Source organism: Fragaria vesca, linkage group LG7 (assembly GCF_000184155.1).
Source record: "Fragaria vesca subsp. vesca linkage group LG7, FraVesHawaii_1.0, whole genome shotgun sequence".
In the NCBI taxonomy this organism is placed as follows: Eukaryota; Viridiplantae; Streptophyta; class Magnoliopsida; order Rosales; family Rosaceae; genus Fragaria; species Fragaria vesca.
In genome coordinates, this window is record NC_020497.1 from 7,181,687 (window position 1) to 7,202,552 (window position 20,866).

Here is a 20,866-nt window from a genome sequence, read left to right on the forward strand (position 1 = left end):
ACGGTACGGTACGTATATATATATATATATATATATATATATATATATATATATATATACAGCAAGCTTCCTCTAAGGGATCATTTTTTTGGGGTTATATGAGGGATTAATGATTACACCAACTTTTCGATCACCATTTCCAATCTTAACCGTTCAATCTCTTCATATATATGAGTGGATCATTTCTGGAAATTTTCATCCCAATTGGTGATCATATATAAGAAAAGTACAACACATTACAGAGAGGAGCCATCCATTACGGCGCCCCAAATTGGAAGAGTCCAACAAAAGAGCCTGCGACGATGTCCAAGGAAGGATAACACCCATCCAAATTCTAGGAGAATCAAGAGAATCCAAATTTGCCTCAGCATCCGTTAGGAAATTAGCTTTACGTAAGATATGATCGAAAGTGATATGATTGAAGTTGCTAGCAATCATCCAAACATACCGAATCGTAGACTTAGAGGTGAAATACGGTCATTTTGGAATCTTAGCTCCAACCCCATAGACATAGGACATACAATAAGTGAAAATTATACAACGCATCCGGGTGCGCCGCGCACCCGGGTGTATCCACCGTTGATTTTGACCCGCAAAAAAAAAAAAAAATTAGACGGTGGAGATGACGGGTGCGCGGAATAGGCTCTCTGCAATAAGTTTTCCGAACGTTTGAAAATAGTTATTAGGAGGATGGAATTCACACTCTTTAATTTGCACTCCACAATCATATTTCCTTTATGCATAGTTTTCACAATTTAGTTAAGTTCCAAATCCACGGGAAAAAAATAGTAATTATAAAATTGAAATTGTAAATTTTTCTCTCATTTCATTATTTCCTAGTATTTCGTCGATAGAACACTAAACATTCACAAGACTTCCAAGGCATAATTGCCAATTTGTTACCCTAACTTTTCTTTTAGTATCAATTTGTTGCCTTAGCTTTCATTTCAACCAATTTGCTACCTTAGCTTTTCATAATTAGCCAATATGCTACCCTAACTATTAAATCTGTCAATTTGCTATCTTTCCATCAAATTTGCTATTTTAGGCTTTCAAGATTAACCAAGTACTTATCAAAATTTCAATATCGACCAATTTTAATCTTTAATTTTTAGAATTAATTCATGTTATGATGAATAAATGAAAAAAAATAAAATAATAAAAAGGTAGCAAGTTGGCTAATTTTGAAAATATAAGGTAGCAAATTGGTAGAAATAATAATTAAGATAACAAATTGGCTAAAATAAAAGTTAAGTTAGCAAATTGACACTACCATGAAAGGTAGGGTAATAATTTGGCTAAAAAGCCGATTTCAAAAGATAAAGAGTAATGGTTTCTTTTTATTCACACAAACATACGACCCATATATCACTCAATTTTTTTAAAAAAAAAGGCAAATAAAATCAACATACTAGATACAAATTAAAGAGAACTCCAAATAATGAACATGAAAAATACTGGAAATGATCAATCACATGAAAATGAACCAATTGAGCCACACTATCGAACATCGATCAATCTAGGCGCATTGGAAGCCAGCTGGGACGCCCTTCCCACAGTAATTCAAAAGCAAGCTCAAAGAGATTGGCACGTTCAAATTGATCCCCAGAACGTTGGCCTTAAGAGCCGTGCAGAGGCACACAGCAGCTTCAAGATCAACAAGACCCTCAATGAGGCTGCAGCATGGGGTCTTTGGCGGGGTGCCCACGACAAGGTGCACCAAGTCATTCAACAAATTGGCACAAACCCCTAGCTTGAGGGTGTCCTTAGGGCAAGTCGCCGCCGCTGGTGGTGTTGGAGGGTGTTTCGGGGTTTTCGGTGGCGGCGGGCAAGGGACATAATGGTTTGCACTGACTGTGGTGAAAAACACTATGTTGAGGGAGAGGAGAAGAGCGATAGTTGCCACTGCTTTAGAAGAAGAAGCCATTTTAGCTTGGGACTGAAGTAATCAAAATCTCCAAGCAGTGGACTAATTGATAACTTTGGAGGTGTGGAAATAGTGAACAGAATTAGGGTATTTATAGGGGTTTTGTTTCAGATTTGGAATCTGAAACGTTCAGAGAGACTCATGCATGCATGTGAGCAAACAGTGCTGTGTTTTGGAGGTTACTGTGTAAGTTGCTGGCATGGCGGTGCAACTTGAAGAAGACGGCCAGTTTTCGACTTTTGGATCATTGTGTATTTCTGTATATAAATTAGGGTTCCTAAACGACCAAAACAAAAAGACAACGGTGGGTAGCCTAAATTATCAGTCACATGAGGCTTATATCTCCAAGATGTTTCCAGATTCCCCTTCCATCAACGTAAACAAGGATTAGTACTGTGTTATAAATTTATGAAATAACACACTGCTGGCTGCTAGCTACTAGAATATCATTTTCCGACTAACAATTTATCGGTCATTTTCACGAAATGATATACCATTGGAAATTCCTCGATCGAAAGGCCAAATCGATCGGGATGTAGTGAAATTTTTGTGTAGATATATCATATATGTATGTATTGGTTTTTCTGAATCCAAACTAAGACATTTCTAAATCGATCATAACTAAACTGGGCACACATATCAGATTTCATAAATCAAAATTAACCGAGGTATTTAAGAGAGAGTTAAGCTTGATGCTTGCAAGTTGGAGCTTCAATTGTAGAAGGAGAACTTTTAGATGGCTTGTACAATTGCCTGAACACAACAACTGTGATAGGAATCAAGGCTTGTTGAAGTTGAAAGAACAAAGCAGAAAATGTAAAGAACGCATAAGAATTTTAGGACTACATCGTGACTTCTATATTGATGATGTGAACAGTACAACAACCTTTATATAGCAAATAGGTATTATAAGCCAATAACTATTCTACCCTTGTGACACTAATGTTATACTGCTAACAAACTAGATAGGTGTAGAACCTAGAAAAGCGGAAAGATCAAAAAGGGAAAAGAAAAATAAAATTTTAGCTAGGGCATGACCGGATTTAGAGCAAGGGATTTGATTAGCTGTACGTAGATCTCGTGTGCTAGAGAGTGAGGGTTTTGAACGGGACCGGTGCACTGTTGGGGGAGAAAGTGGCGCAAGACAAGTTGATCGATATGTCTCGGATCGGGAGGTAATGGCAGGTGGAAATGTAAAATATGAGCACAATTAGGTAGTACGTATGTATTGCGGGTAAAAAGTTACGAGCCTTAAATTCATGCACGTTTTATAGTTAATTTTAGAAATGACTTTCAAAGTATATTTATAAAAAAGATGAAAGGATAAAAGGATGAAAAGAAAAATGGTCCAAACAGTGTGTCACCTTTTACGGAAGTTAACTTTTGGTGTCTCACGTTTAAAAAACTTTAAAACGGTATCTCACGTTCTTATTCTAATTGAATGATGGTATTTAGAACTGTTAATTCTGTTAAAAACACTAACAACTGAAGGGTACGTTTGTCTTTTCACATCTAACCTTGTTTTTTATACTCTCACTCTCGAATTTGCATTTATACCGTTTAGCCAATTTTAATCCAACGGTAGAGCCAAAAATATTCTTTCACCTTGAAATTCCCCACAGAGTCATCGTTTATGATTAAACCCATTTTGAAAGAGAAATGGCAGATGTAGAAACTACCCAGAAACCAAAAAGAATAAGAACACTGACGATGTGGTGTTGCGGTAGGTTGCTCAAGTTATTGTGAGGTAGCTAGGTAGGCTTTCTCTGGTGTTGGATTGAAGTTGCGATTCAATCTGGAAGAATTCCATCTGATAGGAACCCGGCTACTTACCGATCAACATTTTTACAAATGAAACCTCAAATCATAATCAAGGTCGATTATCAAGAACTCATCTACAACTGGTGCGGAAACTATTCTAGCACAATACACTAACTTATACACATTTAGGGAACAGGGAACAACTAATCACATGATCATCAAGTATCCCGCACTACTTTTGGAATCCCCATCAGAGAATGTCCCAGACCTCTTGAGAAGCTGAAACTCATCCATGGTTTGCCTTTGAATTCTATGCATGGGTGGATCTACGTTACGGGCTGTCTGTCTGGGCTGAAGCCTAGACAGAAATCTTATATGTAGTAAATAAGTACCCATGAAAACAATGAGAAGCCTTAGTTCAGTTAGCAGCCCAACCAAATTATAACCTCCTTGTTGCAGGTTCGACTGCTCTTTTTGGATATTTTTAGTAGTTTTTCTCACTTTGGTACCACAAACAACACAATTATTCTTCCTTCCTTCTTCAGTTACAATATTTTCTTACTCTTTTTTGCCCATTTTTTCTTTTCTCTCTTCAAATAAGAAATTCCAAAAAAAATTCTCATATAGCTCTTGCACTTCTCATAGTGTTTATTAAGAAAAAAAATTCCTTCGATGAGTTTTCAGTGGGTTATAAACCTCAAAAAAAAAAAAAATTGTGCTTCTAACTAGCCAAGACAACTTCCGGACAGGCCCAAACCTGAGATTTTTAGACCTGAGTCAAACTTTTAAATTTGGGCCCTCAAAGTATAATATTCGTTCAATTTTATTTTTTCTATTTAAAAAACACACAAAAATTTTCACGAACTAAAGCTATAAACTCAAAATCTAACAAAAACAAAAAACAAAAACATTAGAATTCCTATTTATATTAAAAATCTTATTAATAGAACAAATCTCTTATTTAGGCTGCTCATTTTTTCTAAAATAATAACCAATAAAAGTAATATAAGGGTAAGATTTTATATTCATTTTTCTCTTTTGTAATTTAACACCACCCTAATTGGATGCTCTTAATTATTTTTGATTGTTTTTAACTAAATTAATGTGATCACACAAAGAGGAAAAAAAAAAATTTGGGCCCTTTAAGGCTCCGGGCCCTGAGTCCATCAACTTTTAGGACTCTATTCAGGTACGGGTCTGCTTCCGGATCCTAGATCCGCCACTGGTTCTGTGAGATCAATAACTTGCTGCTTTCTGAAACTCATCATTTTCTCCATCTCATTTGCTGGAGATGGATCGGGGTTCGTGCTACCGACATTTCACCGGAGCCGGTAGCTCCATTCTCGGTCCTTAATTCTAAAGAAATAGGTTGGTGAGTGAGTGACCGCTCTCTTCCAGTCCTCTCTCCACCTACACAAAGCTGTAGAGAAGAAAACCTTAAAAAAAAGAAAAGAAAAAAAGAATTGAAAATAAATGGTAAAAGATTAATTTAGTCATTCTGCAATAAAAATATGTCTGTCGTTAGAGTTTTTAACAGAATTAACTGTTCTAGATACTATTGTTCAGTCAGGGGTAAGAACGTGAGATACCGTTTTGAAATTTTTTAAACGTGAGACACCAAAAGTTAGCTTCCGTAAAAGGTGAGACACTGTTTGAACCATTTTTCCAAAATTAAATCCAATTCAGGAATGGTATTATGGTAATGGCCAAACATTTTTTTTTGGTTTCTGGTTGATGAAACTAAGACTATTGATTCCTTTCTATAAAAGGATTCCTAACTAGTCCTAACAGTTTTACTATAAATAACGGGTTTAGTGGATGTTTGGTACACAGGACTCTTTTAGACAGGCTTATTTTTTATGATAGTCCTGCACTCTCTAAGCTTGGCTTATGTTATGTTAATCCCTGACCCATGTTTGGTATTGCTTAGTACTAAAGGGCAGAATAAGCACAATAGTCATATCCCATGTTTGTGATGCACCTAGACTAATCAATTTTGAATACCACAATATTCTTTCTATTTTAACAAACTATTATCCAATAATAAGAGATTTGAAAACTTCAACATGAAGCTCCAATTCATACAACTTCAGCAACTTTTTTTTTTTTGGTTCTGATACTTCAGCAACCTTGAAAATTACAAAAATACATCCAAATAATGAAATACATAGAGCTGATGCCTGATAAGCAAAGAATCACGACCTTCACCTCTTGTAACCAGATTTTCCTTCATCTTCAATAGCATCTGGAGATAAGACATCACACTACCAGTTAGACACACACTACCACCAGACATAAAAACTGATATACCCTTACGCCAAACTTTGTTCATTACTGAAATTTGAAATTGTGGAATCTACTAACTGCAAAATAAGAAATTCAGCAGCAAAGCAAGTCGGGAAGGTGAGTATGCCAACAAAACAGGAACAAGGACCAGAGAAACACAGATGCACACAGATGAACATGAACAAGAATCAAATTAAACCCATAAGACTATAATATTCTGCAGTTCAGCAAAACACAGATGCACCTAAAGCAAACTGAACTGAACATATTAATTGAATTAGAAAGACAAGCCGTGAGGGATGCTATCAGTTGAAAGAACAGTTCTTGCATGATACTAAGATTATAGGATCTGACACCACATGAATAGGCCTAAATTTAATCACATGAAGGCTTTGAATATCATTATTAGTTCCAGCAGTAAAAACTTTCAGCATGTTTTGTACCAAAATGAATACTATTGGAAATCCATTAGCACTTCTGATAATGCAAAAGAATTCAGCATCAAGAGTGAATGAAATCGTGTATAACATGAAGTATCTCGAACATACTGAACGCTGAATTGATACACTTCAACTAAAAAAAAATATTAAACAAAAACTGAACACCACCTAAGAACAAATTTCAATGCATCAAACTGAGAAGTTCAAAGCAATATGATAAGTTCCCAACAACTGGAGCATCCTTTCCAATCATAGAAACAAAGAATTAATTAAAAAGTAGAAGAAAAAAAAGACAAAAAGAAGAAGACCCAGGCATGAAAATGATCGATTCTTAGCAAATCAAGCTACCCAAACCAAGAATCATTAATCAATCAATCAAATACATACAACCCACAAACAATTTTGTAGGTAATCGACCTTTTACTCAATCCCAGATCGAAAAATAAAAAAGTAGAGAGGGGAGGAGGAGATCGAACCTGAAGTCGGTGAGGCGAAGCAATGAGAGGAGGAATTTCGCACCTTGAGCAGTGGTGAGACGAGGAGTGAGAGAGGCGATGAATTTCCCACTTGGAGTAATGAGCGCTTCTCGATCGTTCTCTACCGCGAGCTTGAGTAGTCCCCCCAATTTTGGGGCCGCTCCGTAAGAAGGTGTGGAGAGGACACGGGGCTTTCATAAGCTCATTTAATTGAGTCCCTCTATCACCCAAACGCAGGACTGGTCTTAATTTCTTACGTAAGTTAGTCCAATCCCAACCCAGTCCCACGTACCAAACGCCCCCTAGTGGTCTCTTAGACTCGTAACAAAAAGTTGCGGCAGCTAGCACTTGTACCAACGACATATTTGGCCAGCAACTAGGATTTGACGGACTGGGATCCTCTCCTCATATTCCTCTGCTCATATTTCCTCATAAATGAATCTGAGCTATCCAATGGCCAGGATTTCTCTGGCTTTATTCTCTCAAATTTCAGACCCAGAGTATAAACCCAATAGTAGGTTGATATGAACCCAGTTGCATTGCTCATATTTCTAGTATTTCTAGTACGTATCTATTCTATCTTTGATCGGTATCCTTCATCTCGATTTCCCTAACACTATAAGAACCAGTCTTTCTCACAAAACATAAACCCAGTAACATGCAAAGAACATTGCTTTTTCCATCGCTGAAGACAAAAGCGAAGACCCATCAACGAGACCTTCTTGCTTCTCTCCCATACTCGAGCAGGATGAGGATGTCGCTCTACCTGACCGGTTCCTTGACGTTTCTCATGATTAACCGGTTCTGGTCGTCGTGACGGCTGCGACAACAGACGTTCCTCGAGATCCGTCAACGCATCCTTCTTTCTCTTTCGGCTGCTGATTCGATTCGAACAACAGATACGTAGTAAAAGTGTAAAACTATATGCAAAAGGAATTATGGAGCGAAAGATATCAGCTTTGGGGTTGGGGTGAGAGAGAGAGATGAGAAGAGATCGGAGATCAGAAATCTAGACGAGAATTTAGGAAGAAGATAAACTAATCACCTTAAAGAATGTAAGATAAATCCTGACCATCTATTAAGATTGGATGGTTCAGATTTATTTATGAGGAAGTATGAGCAGAGAATTACGAGGAGAGGATCCGAGTCCGGATTTGACTCTGTATTTTTGCCTCATTGTTGTTGCTGTTATTGTTACTATTCATTGATTTTGGATGGGAACTCTGGAATTCCCAGATTTGGGAAAGCATTGCTTAGTGGAAGAATGACAGCAGATCGATTTCTTGTCATTCTCATGTGATAGCTGCAATAAGGTGCTCTGTTTAGAGCCCCCAAGCTACATTAAGCACAACTGTTCAAAATACGACAGACAAAATGTCACTGTTTTTATCTGCCGTTTCTGTGCCCAAGGAGTTCATCTAATTCCATCTTAGTACAAGAAACCTATATATAAATTTCATACTCTTTTCTTTTGTCTTTTTGGCAAAAACAAATTTCATACACAGTTCAATTAAGTATAAAATATATATACCCATGTGGTGTAGCTCGGATGGCAATCCAATAGCGAACGTTGCTTCGATACTGGTAATAGGTCGAATGTTCGAACCCTGCTTTGGGTAAAAGCATCCATGAGGAGAGTCAGGCCCTGGCTCGGAGGCTAAAGCTTCGGTTTTCTCTTGTAACCAAAAAGATATATATGGATGCATAAGAAAGTATCAATATCGCCATATACTTGTATCCAAATGCAACACGTATATTCTTTCTAAAGTATGAAAGAGAGAACAAGACGTACAGTGCTCGTGAGTCATAATTTGACATGTCATGTAATTAACTTGATTCGATGTCAGTGTGTTTTTACTTTTTACAAGGTAAATGTTCTAAGCAATCCTATATAGGAAATCCATCAAGTTGTGTTCTTTTTCTTGCTATAATGTATGGTACTGATAAATCGTGATCATTTAAGTGGCTACAAAAAAATGTCTGCTGCTCATCTGGAAAAAGAGCAGGTACCTTCTGTAACGCGTAGAGTTAATTATAGGCCTTATCCCACCGACAAGGATAAGGCTTTGTATCTTGGGGTCCATGCCTGCTTGACTTGGACTATCCTTAGATGACTTTGTATCCCTAAATACGTGCTCCAGGAGAAAACGCTGCTAACAATAGAAGTTGAATTTCATATAATCAAGGAAACCGCAGTAGCTAACATAATTAACAAGCACCCTACCACATAATCCCAAAGAAACATATAGTGATCAATTAGAAATTTCGCTATGGTTTCCAACCAAGTACTGTAATTGTCGACCCAATTTTCCATGCAAGTGCTGTAATTGTCGATCCCGTGAGACGCGCTTTTCACTTTTGAGGCTTTCTCAGTAACTTCATATCCCCCCAACAACTACAAGAGATTTATTCAAGCTCTTCATTCCTGGCTCAAAGCAGAAAATAGAATACTTCGTTCCTAGTCGATTCTCTATCATCTCAAATCTCTCTATCTGGTGCTTGTAGATGGCTGCTTCTTCGTCTTCATCATCTGGAGGCAGTTTTAAGTACGACGTTTTCATCAATTTTAGAGGCGAAGACACCCGTAGCTCTTTCGTCTGTCATCTTTACCACGCTCTGAACCAGACTCTGCTCGACACCTTCATAGATTCCGAAGAGCTTCAAAAAGGTGACGACCTCTCGAAGCTATACAAAGCCATTCAAGACTCGAGGCTTTCGATTCTAGTTTTTTCTAAACACTATGCAACTTCTACATGGTGCTTAAAAGAACTGGTTCAGATCCTGGAGTGCATGGATCGGCAGAACCAGATTGTGGTGCCCATTTTCTATCAAGTAGATCCTTCCCATGTTCGCAAACTCAAGGAAAGCTTTGCAGAAGCTTTTGCAAAACATGAAAGCGATTCCAATGTAAACAAGGAAGAGTTGGAGAGCTGGAAGTCCAGTTTAACGAGAGCTGCGAATTTATCCGGTTACCACTCCAAAGATTATCGGTAATGTTTTTTATATACTCCTACTCAATTAGTCTCTCTTTGTTTCCTGGTGAAGATATATTAATTAGATTGATGAAGTTTCCGGCTCATACTTTATGCTTCTTCGGTTCTTGGTTTTATTCATTATGAAGTCTCATTGATGTTTATAATTTTGTTGAAGTTGATATATTACTGAGGTACGTAATTAGTCAGGTAACATAACCTCTCGGCTCTAGCTTCAATCTTCAAGTATAGACAAATAGCAGCGATCGAGCTGAGAGCTGAACTAAAGTCGCAGTAACAAGTATAGATATTTGAAGTTTCCTGCTCAACTTTTCTGCTATATTTTAATTTTGTCCATGCTTAAGTCTTAATACTATTCATAATTAATTAAGTCTGGGAAACCTGTAGCCAGATCTTTCCTCAGAGAATGAAATTAAGAGAAACTTAATTGACTGATTTATTTCATCAAAGGTTTTCTACTTTCTTCAAGTACTGAAGAATTGCAGGGGTCGACCGGATGAGCTTAACTTAAGTCGCAGTGATTTTTACTCTCATAAAGTCACTAGCTAGCTAGTAGTTAGTTTAGTTGGATTTCGTTTGGATTTAATGTAGGTGGTTTTTGAGTATTAGTGTTCATGATAAGATTGTACAAGCACTGTTGCCAATTATTTCCTTTAATTATTTACTTGACTTTTAATGATTCCACATGCATTCTATTTTTTTTTTTCTTTTTTTTCTAAATTTCACAGGGATGATATCCAGCTTATCAATAGCATTGTAGAAAACATCTTAAAGAAGGTGATCCGCATCTCACCAAGCTGTAAAACCGATGACTTGATTGGAATGGACACTCACATGAATAAAATTGATTCGTTATTCAAATCAGGGGTGGATGATTGTCGCAACGTTGTTGGAATCTGGGGTATGGGTGGCATCGGCAAGTCAACAATCGCTAGAGCTGTATATGATAATATCAGTCCTCAATTTGAACACAAGTGCTTTCTTGATAATGTGAAGGAGGGCTTCACAAAGAAAGGTGCAAGACAGATGGTTGAAGACCTTTTATGTGCAACTTTGAACTTAAAAGATGGACGCACTTTAGTTGGAGGCGTGAATATGATAAAGGAAAGACTAGGTAAGAAAAAGGTTCTTCTTGTTCTTGATGATGTGGACGCAATGGAGCAAATTGATACCTTGATTGGAGAAAATCCTTCATTTGGCATGCCTTCAAAATCTGGATCTGACTGGGTGCTCAAAACTTTCAAAGTTGCCTGACAACTTCCAGAATTGGGAATCTTTGAATAATCTGGATAATCTGGAGGGAAGTGGAATGAAACATCTTCCATTCTGCATATCGCGAATGAAAGAATTTTCATGTACGGGATGTAAAGAATTGACAGCGCCCTTTATCTCGTGGCCAACATGTATGAGGAATCCTAGCTCCTCTATTCTGGTCTATCTTAATTTAAGTGGCTGCAATGTTTTGGAATTATCGGATGCTATTGCTCATTTGTCATCACTGAGAGAATTAATCTTATCGGGAAACAATAACTTGGAGAGTCTACCTGAAGCGATGAATCGCCTGGGTGATTTAGAAAAGCTCTATTTAAGAGGTTGCAAGGGACTGAAATCAATACCAGAGCTTTCATCAAGTATACGACGCATAGCAGCCGATGATTGCACATCTTTGGAGACAGTTTCAACACCACAGTTACCTTGTGTTGGAAGCATTCGCTTCTCATTTTTTAATTGCTTGAAACTGGTGAATACCAATCTATTTATGTGTATTGTGGAAACTGCTGCTACTGACAATCAGGTATATACATGCCCTCTCTCAGACACATTAGCGCACACACATGCTGCACATATACTAATTAATTTAGATTAACTGTCTGTTTTCAATGTATAGGGCGAAGATTTGGGTTCTGATTACCGTATGTGTCTTCCTGGAAGTGATATTCCAGATTGGTTCAACCATCAGGATAGAGGGTCTTCCGTAACTGTGCAGCTACCACCCGATTGGTCCCACATGTCTGACGGGTTGGCTATATGCGCCATCAGTAACTTGCGGGGTGCTGATAATGAAGAAACTCTTGAATCTGCTTTTTGTTATGCTACCTTGAAAGCAAATCAGGGTCAGGACAACTTCTATTTTCGTTTGCTACCCCGATATCAAGGTGGAAATGATGTGCCCCTTGAGTCGGATCATATGATCCTGGTATTTATAAATTCATTAAATTTTGAAACTTTTCATAGTGGACGCAAGTACACCCAGGCCACATTTAGGATTGTGACAACGGACTCCATTACAGATGATCCAATGACATGGAAAGATTGCACTTGGATCTCAAGTTGCGGGGTTCGCTTATTCCAAATGAATGCACCATCCTCTGTGGACCTTGTTTGCAATGTGGAAAACAGAGAAACAGAGATAAGTAGCAAGAGAAAGAGAGAGACACTAGAGAGAGGGAAAGAGAAGATGGGGGTAGAGGTGCAGAAAGAGGAGGAAGAGTGCTCAGGAGGTCCCATATGCTCCTGCTTCTCGTTGAGTGGGTGCACTATTTCGTTGAGAAAGAAACAAAGACAAACAGAAAGAGAGGCAGAAGGTGTTGCTGGATTAGAGTCAGAGGAAGCGGACGTCTCAGGAGAAGGGGGACTCCTCACACTGTCTCTCTAGGTATCCATCACCATTACAACTCAGACAACCACTAGCTGAGAATATAAACCAGCTTTTACATTAAAACCAAGCATCTAAGTTGTGGCTTCTGATTCTTCATTTACTAGCATGCATATTGACTAATATTTCCTCTATATATCCAAACTATATCAACTTTTAATATTAGTTAATTTTGATCAAAACTGGGTCCATTTTATATATGTCTCCATTTTCCTCCTACATCTGATAGTTCATTTTGCATTTTACTGTTAGTATTGATGCGATGGATGGATTAATGAGCGTGTGATGTAGTCTGCTAAATCTTCTTCCTCAAAAAACAAAAACAAAAACGAAATCCTTCTCCTATGTGGTATTGTTGATTGAATTCAAAATGAGATGTGTTTTATTGTAGATATCCTTAGGACGACAGTCAAAATCTTAAGCTGACAAACTTAGATGATGAAAACATAAACTTTCAGCTTTTATTGGAGTATTGGCTACAGCATAGTGATACTGGAATAGGTGTACCAACTAGTTTGAGTTAAGGAGCTAGTAATCGCTTTCAATAATTTGCAGATGTTGTGAGACAGAATATTGTTTCTGTTAAGTTTGATTTGCAACTGTTCATATGTATTATATATCATTATACATGTAGCACTTGGGATGTATTATATAATCAGAAAGTTAATTAAAATATAATCAGAAAGTTGCCTGAAGCATTGGACCTGCCAATCCTATGTTTCTAATTTACAATTTGAAAGCATGTTCTTTATTAACCGTCACGATATATATTGTTGTGTTGGCAGATTTCTTAAATTCTGTGTGTTGTTGCACGTCTCCTAATATTTCTGCTTTATTTCTTATGTACTGTTACTTTACTGAATGTTGTTGTGTGGTGTTTTGGATATAGAGATGCTGAGTTTAGAGATACTGGATTGGAAAGATCTGAAAAATTTTGGAATAGTTCTGGAGTGGGTTGAAGGAGCAAGGTCATGCCATATCCGAATTGTCGGAGAGGGATCCCTAAGCATTTCTCCGCCACTGTTGGTGGTCGACTGATTGGGGAAAAGGTATAGAAATAATGCTTCCAAATTGTCTGCACTGTAATCTCAATCATCAGGATATATCGTATTCACATGTGTGAGGCTGGTTCAGTGTCTAAACTCATGGACTTAGTGATATTTTCCTGAGTGATATTTTGTTTATAGATATGTGACATTACGGAAGCAGGTTTTGATTGCCGCGGAATTAGCTTTCAACTTTCATAACATGAATTTTCTTTTTAGTGAGATTCATAACATGATGGCTAACTGTAGGTAGAATGATATCTGCAGTAAAGAGTAGGATCTTAACTGCATGGGTTTGTTCTGTAGGCTTTAACTACTAACTTCTGCTTTGATTTAGATAGAGTTTGCATGAATGCAGTGTGTTGATAAACTAGACCCTTTCCATATCTAATTTCTTTCCCATTATTTCTGTTGTCAGTCTCTGTTTTGGAAATCAGTGTGATATGAAGTTATGAGTTCTCCGATGTCTCCTACATCGTTAAATGTATCTGCAACATGATTTCATTTTGTGAAATTTGTGAACTGAAGTCTGCCTTACCTCTAGTCATTGTAGAACATCCATGGTTACAAAATGCAATGAAATCTCCAAATGTAGGAGAAATTGTGAGACCCAAGGCTGAAGCAGTTCTCACTTCTCAGTGATGAATACATTTAAAGAGAAGACTCTGCAGGTATGTAACTGTAATTCATCATTTTAGTTTAAAGCATTGACTACAACTGTGATGATGTATGATTCATGAGATGTGTAATTATGTGAAGTTTTCCGGGTAATTGCAGAGCATTTATCTGTTGAGTAGAAGTAATCAGGGCCATGTTCACATTGATGGACACTTATGAGGAATTGAAGACTGGTCTTCAGAAAGTCAGTACGCCGTTGGCCGAACCAGAGGGTAAGATATTTAAATTCATTTGAGAACTAAAATCACCATAACTTTGCTTCCAACAAATTTTTTACACTAGATCAGGCATATATGTCGCTAATATATCCATTTTCTGTTCTTCATTTTGCGCAGGCTGATGTTGATGGGAATGGATGGTGAGTTTGAGGCAATTACAGTACACTTACAAAATTGGAGAATGATGAATATCTCCATGGAGCATTTATATTAAATAACAGAAAAGACCTGAAACAGTGTGCAGGCTAATCTACCATTACTTATGTTGTTTAAGTAAGAAAAATCTATGATCTAATTTAATTATAAATGAAATCAAACACAGGAATCAGGATCATTAAGTTGATTAAGTTCTGAACAACCCCACTTTTTCATAACCTTCCAAACCAGTTTTCAACTTCCACACCTTAGTTCACTGTTAACTTACAACAAATGATTAAAACAAATGCAAGCAAGGTTAAGACCCAAGCAGAAAATGATTAAAAACAATGCATATAAAACAAGCTATCAATGAGGCTTCAAAAGGATGATCACCCGATGATGACCAATTCGTGTCTCACTTACACGACCCAGGTGACGAAGAACCTGTGAAGCAGCGAAAGACACCAAGAACAAAAGTTTCTTCACTGAAGTAGCTGAATTTGTAAATAGTGAAAGGCAAATGCTAATTCAGAGAATACTCAAATCAAAGTCACCATCTTCAAAGTCCAAGTACATATGACAGAAATTACTGCTTTTATCAGTTATTGAGAAAAGAGGATTGTACTTGAAACCTCTTTAGTAGTCACAAGAAGATGTGAGGTCCATGTATTCACTCAACTTATGCCCAATAAAAATGAAGTTTTCTTGAGGGCACTATGATATTGTTTAGTTTTTTCAGAATATATATTTGAAAAATGAGGACGAGAAGCTTACAGTTAGTATTGCTTTTCCAGTGTTGTCAAGCTTCAAGGATGGTCCCTTCATGTCAGTTTCGAGAAAGAAATGTTTTCCCTTCACGGCTTCATGCATTGCAATATCTCTTATTTCCTGCATTTGTTATAGCGGTATCAGTACTAGTAGCATAAATGAGCAGTTATACACCATCCCATGCTTACAAATATGAAAAGTTGACCAGCAGTGACAACTGACAAAGCAACATGCTCATTGATTCACATGGCAATAAAATCACAGAATGCCATTCTTGACACATTAAAAAAAAAAAAAAAGTTTCAAAAGGATGTTGCTTATTTCTCTTTTCTTTTCTTTTAGTAAAGATGAACAATCCTGATGAAAGTGGGAGTAAGGACCTGACTGGCCAGGCCATAAAAAAAAGTTGTTCTGAGAAGAGACGTCAACTTCATCCCCCAACAAAAATTCTAAGCTTTATGAGAAGACAAGAAGGGGTGGGCGTGGGGTGGGGAGGGTGGAAGAGGCATTATTCAGAATAGATCTAGTAACTTGAGATGCAGAAGGTACTAGTTGCCAAGTCTGTTAATATTTTCACCAACTTACCTAGCTAGGACCTGGGAACAACATGATAACCTCATTTAAATTAACTTACCAAGGCCTTCTCCCAACGATCTCCTGCCACCTGCATGACAATTGATAACCAGAATCAGACCTGTGCTAAAGATGTATAAACTGAAAACCAGAGAGGCAGAACACAAACATTCTTCTTTGGGGCAGCTATGAGCTGATAATTTGCTTCAGCGTATGTTGCCATGTCATTAATAGCTGCATTGACTTTCTCAAGTGTAAGCCTTCCTCTCATGTATCTGCAGTAGAAAATGACGCCAATAACAAGGCTAGATACAAAAGACCTCCTTTTTCAATACCAACCCCTCATGGAGTATATATTCAAAAGCCTACTATATAGCATTACATTTGAGTTTTGAGGCTCTTGAAATCAGTTTCTCCTCTTTGGAGGCGAAACAACTGAAGTTAAAGATGGCTTGAGACTATAAAGTAAGAAAAGAAATTGCGGTAGTTTGTGAATGTATAGTACTATAAAGTAGCAGAGACTGAACTTTATTTAGAGTTTTGCCATGAGTTGACAATAGAGACAATAACAATACTAGTTTGTATACAAAGTTCCACCTCTATGTAGTGCAGTATTATATCTCTTTGCCAGATTAGCATAACTAGACTGTGAGATGTCCCATTAGACAGCCTCCGTGAATGTTACCATGTCAGATGAATAACAGTATAAAGTGACTCATGCAAGTATGCTATTGTTGTCGATAAGAAAAAGAGAAGACAGGACACACTCTTAACATATATAGCAAAACTATTAAACTCACGATGACAAGGAATCCAGCTCTTCAGCACTTAAAAACCACAATGGTGGTGGAAGACGACCCTTTTTCTCCTGAAATCAAAAACACAAAGAATAGTTGGCCCTCTTACTGTTTCCAGAGCATGTAGCTATAGACAATTACAGAACAGACATGTCTGAGAGAGAGAGAGAGAGAGAGAGATGTACCTTAGGTGGTGGTGCAGGATCCTCCTCAAGCTTGAAGATCCCAGAACCTGCGTTTTGCTGAGAGCTTTCTGGAAATAAACTGAAACAAAGAAACAGTATAAGCTCTCTACCAAACAAATGCAAATAAATTTCAAACTCAAATGATCAATATGTCATCCATCGATGCCAGGATGCCTAACTAAGTTCTACTACCATCTATTTGTATCCAAATTCAACATTGACATTCTTTCAGGAACATGAGCTGGCGCATAAATTGACATGTCCTTCAATATCCTTTGCTGCTTCAACGATGCATCGATCAGTTTCTGCCATCACATTGTATCATCTAATTACACATCATTCATGAAAATTTATACAAAGCAATTACCCAATATTTACTATAAACACTTTCATTAAACTTTGAAAAGAAAAATTGATAAGCTTGCTTATTTTGATATCCTACTCAGCATATCAAATTATTCCCAATTCACTTTATAGCAACAAACAAAATTCACCGAAATTTGAACTAAATTCCTTTAATTTTTGACATAATCTCTACATTGTAATGATGAAAATTACAAAATTTCATGAAATTTCTCAGAAATCAAACAAAGCCCAATCCACAATTACTCATAGAGAGAGAGAGAGAGAGAGAGAGAGAGAGAGAGAAGAAAGAAGGTACTTTAGCTTTGGGGATGGCTAGGGTTTCGTCGCGAACGCGATCCTTGATGGCCTGGACCTGAACCTCCATGGCCTTCACGGCGGCGTCAACGGCCGACAGATCGGTGACGCTGCTGGCCGGGTACACTGAATCGCTTACATTTCAGAGATTTAGTTGATGTTATTGGAGACGAAATAGAATTTGGGTAATCGAATCGGGTCTTACTGTTTCGGGCAATAACGAGCTCTTGGAGCTCCGAGATCCGGCTGTTGAACCCGGAGACCAGCGAGTCCAGCGACGCCCCTGCTTTCTCCGCCTCCATCTCTCTTTCTCTTCTCAAAGTTTCGATCTTTTGGGGTTCGTCGATTTTGGTTTTGAAGTTGGGAAAGTTATTTTTGGCGGGAAGATGAGAAGCAATTTGTGGTGGGAGAAGTAGATAAAGGAGACGACGTCGTAAAGAGAAAGGTTACCCAACTACCCAAGTAGGGAAAGTACAGTAATACCCATCACAACAAAAATGACCCTTTTGGTAAAAAAGTCTCAACCTTTTACTGCTGAAACATAAATGATCTAAACACTATGTTTTAAACATTGAACGGTGAAGATGTGAAAATGTGATTTAAAAGTAAATGAAATGAGGAGCATCACACCTAAATCGATGTCCCGTTTTGAAAAAAAATTGTTCAGTATACGTATATAGTTGCATTCGCAGTGCAATTTCGAGTTGTATTAAAATAAGATAGAGCAAAATGGTGTGGGTTCGTATCAAATATATTGAAACCACTATTTCAGACATAGTTTGCTTACAATCCTAAAACCCTAGCTGTTTACTGAATCCTGAAACATGTAAACAGTAAACAGGATACATGCATGATCCAATGGAATGAATGTGTGATTATGCACTCATCTTATATAACATGCTAACATTTTTTTTTAATTTTTTGAAAACTAAACACCTAAATAATTGAGGGTCTTTTGTACGTAGAATCCTAATGTATAGTGATTGGGATAATACCATTGTGATTGTTCGACCATCTAATCCGGTTTGCTACGAGAATGAGCTACTGATATGAAAAAGGTACAAGCCCGAGCCGCCTAGGAGAGTAGTCGGAGGCCGCTCAACTTGGGGTATTATCCAAATTGACTGATATCAAGCAGGAAATGCTAATCCATCTTTGAGATCTTAACATCATTACAAGCACCCCATGCCAGTTGCCAGTTGGTGAAGTAAACTCTTGAAAGATGTTTACCTCAAAGTTTTCAGAAAGTACATGAAAGCTTTCCACCCTCCCTCCAAGGAGAGGAATGCATGGATGAGGACCAAATAACCAATACTATATAAACTTCAGTACATAGTTTACTGATTAAACTGAGTGACTTCCACTAAATCTTGGGAGACAAAATGTATAGGGGCCTTCAAATCTGGTTTTCTCAGGTAGACAGGATTGAAGTGAAGTACCCATCTTGGAACATGTTCATTTTTTCTACTTTTTTTTCTTACTTTGGGATGGATGAGACGTAAAAATAGACAGAAACAAGAACAAGGAAATGAAATTTAACGAATGCTATATGATGGGGATTAGCTGGAATGCATTTTGAACCATTGGATCACATTGGGAAGAAGCAAATTGAGTGCATTTCTTGTTGGCTTTGTTAGGAGTTTTGGCTACTATGGGATGTTTGTCTCCATTACCCATAAGAAATATCTGCTTGTTAAATTGTTAAATGACTTGGTGTTTATTGGGATTTTGAAACTGAGTTGAATTTCATTGATAGTTTTTATCTTTTTTCGGGGACACCCTAGAAAATGTTGCATCTTATGTCTCTCTTGTTAGGTATTGAGGCCTGTGGAAACTGGTGCCAAATGACCACCTTAATAAGTTGTTTTATTTTCTAAACTATAAACTATGCAGATTAAGTGGACTTGGGGACGGAGAGTTGCACGAGCAATGTACATAATGAAATGAAGGTCAAGCTAGCTAGGAGGAGAAAAAAGGTTCACTGTCTTATCTTGGCAAAGGGATTTGAAGTTCATTGCATTGTCAACGACCTCAAAAAGAAACAAGGAGTCGATCTCACGCAAAAAGACCCTAAATGTAGGGACTTGGCAAAGCCATTACCATGATACCTCAAGAAAATTAGTGCCTCGGGTATCATTAAGAATTAAGACTTAGGATTAATTACATATTACCCCCTGAATTATGAAGCGTTTCCATTTTCATACCTAAGTATGAAATTCTACCGTTTGGGTACCCGAACTAAACTCCGTTTAACATATTCTTACCCGAGGCTAAATTCTCCGTCTAAAAAATCCGTTAGTTGGGGATTTGGCTGTTAAATGCTCATCGACTCCAGTTCCACTTCTCCTCCAATCCTCTTCCAAAACGGTGCCGCGGTGGTCTGTCTGCGAGTTGGAGCTCTGCCACTCGATTGCCGAATGATAAACGGCGACCGCCGCTTTCCCGATGTGTGATAAAGAAGGTAGCGATTGTAGGTGATATGCGGGCTATGGGCTCGAGCTAGGCGGCAGATCTGAAGTCGATTCGATTTCATCTCCTGCATGATTTCTCTTTGGGTGCATTGTTTTCTGGGTTTGAAGTGTCTTGGATCTGAGGTTTTAAATTTCAAATTGGAAGATGATTTTTGGTAGTCATGCCGGAATTAAACGTTATACAGGCGGCAACGGCGGTGGTGAGGTTGTTGGTTGATTGTCGAATTGATTTCTTGGTCTGGTCAAAACCATATTGAAGCGCCTCTCCAGCTGTTCAGCCAAGCGACGTCGACATGAAAGATGAGGTTGTTCTGGTTGTTGCGTTGAGTTTGTGTGATTGAGGGTATTTGAGGATAGGGAATTTCTCTTATTACTGATGCAGAAATGGGCTAATAAGAAATGGATCTGGGTATATTCAGGTGAAGCGTTGAAGCAGAAGAAAGAGAAAATAGATTAGGTAAAGAGTTGGACGAGGGTGTTTTAATTATAGTTTTTTTATTTGTTTAATCTAAGTTGTATTGCCACATTATTAGATAATGGCCAACTCATCAATTAACTGCCACATGACCAACTAACAGATTTTTTTGACGGAGTATTTAACTCCGGGTATGAAAACGTCTAACGGAGCTTAATTCAGGTAGTCAAACGATGAAATTTCATATTTGGGTATGAAATTGAAAACACCCCTATAATTCAGGGGGTAAAATGTAATTAATCCTAAGAGTTATGAGGCTAGACTTTTATCTTTGTAATCACATTCTTAACACGTCTAGCTAGCGATGAGAATTTGGTC

General features: G+C 37.7%; 5 protein-coding genes across 5 annotated transcripts; 2 read left to right on the forward strand and 3 right to left on the reverse strand.

Moving 5' to 3' along the window:
* Positions 1-1,224: 1,224 nt before the first annotated feature.
* On the reverse strand, positions 1,225-1,992 carry LOC101303363 (14 kDa proline-rich protein DC2.15-like). Its single transcript, XM_004306900.1, has one exon. It carries the CDS (start codon positions 1,925-1,927, stop codon positions 1,520-1,522), a length of 408 nt encoding a protein of 135 aa, XP_004306948.1. The 5' UTR covers positions 1,928-1,992; the 3' UTR covers positions 1,225-1,519.
* A 3,833-nt stretch (positions 1,993-5,825) lies between these two features.
* On the reverse strand, positions 5,826-7,253 carry LOC101304431. Its single transcript, XM_004308419.1, has 2 exons — positions 6,891-7,253; positions 5,826-5,933 (listed from the first exon to the last, which is right to left on the reverse strand). Exons 1-2 carry the CDS (start codon positions 7,251-7,253, stop codon positions 5,826-5,828), a joined length of 471 nt encoding a protein of 156 aa, XP_004308467.1.
* Positions 7,254-9,327: 2,074 nt separating this feature from the next.
* LOC101303646 (TMV resistance protein N-like) lies at positions 9,328-11,448 on the forward strand. Its single transcript, XM_004306901.1, has 2 exons — positions 9,328-9,880; positions 10,612-11,448. The coding sequence occupies exons 1-2, from the start codon at positions 9,396-9,398 to the stop codon at positions 11,135-11,137; spliced, it is 1,011 nt and encodes a 336-aa protein (XP_004306949.1). The 5' UTR covers positions 9,328-9,395; the 3' UTR covers positions 11,138-11,448.
* On the forward strand, positions 10,878-13,905 carry LOC101303937. The gene is made up of 3 exons (XM_004306902.1): positions 10,878-11,678; positions 11,772-12,539; positions 13,429-13,905. Exons 1-2 carry the CDS (start codon positions 11,193-11,195, stop codon positions 12,537-12,539), a joined length of 1,254 nt encoding a protein of 417 aa, XP_004306950.1. The 5' UTR covers positions 10,878-11,192; the 3' UTR covers positions 13,429-13,905.
* A 1,080-nt stretch (positions 13,906-14,985) lies between these two features.
* Positions 14,986-17,967, reverse strand: LOC101304223 (spindle and kinetochore-associated protein 1 homolog). The gene is made up of 9 exons (XM_004306903.1): positions 17,808-17,967; positions 17,604-17,728; positions 17,135-17,247; positions 16,943-17,021; positions 16,761-16,828; positions 16,130-16,235; positions 16,022-16,051; positions 15,394-15,507; positions 14,986-15,063 (listed from the first exon to the last, which is right to left on the reverse strand). Exons 1-9 carry the CDS (start codon positions 17,902-17,904, stop codon positions 14,986-14,988), a joined length of 810 nt encoding a protein of 269 aa, XP_004306951.1. The 5' UTR covers positions 17,905-17,967.
* Between the last annotated feature and the right edge of the window lie 2,899 nt (positions 17,968-20,866).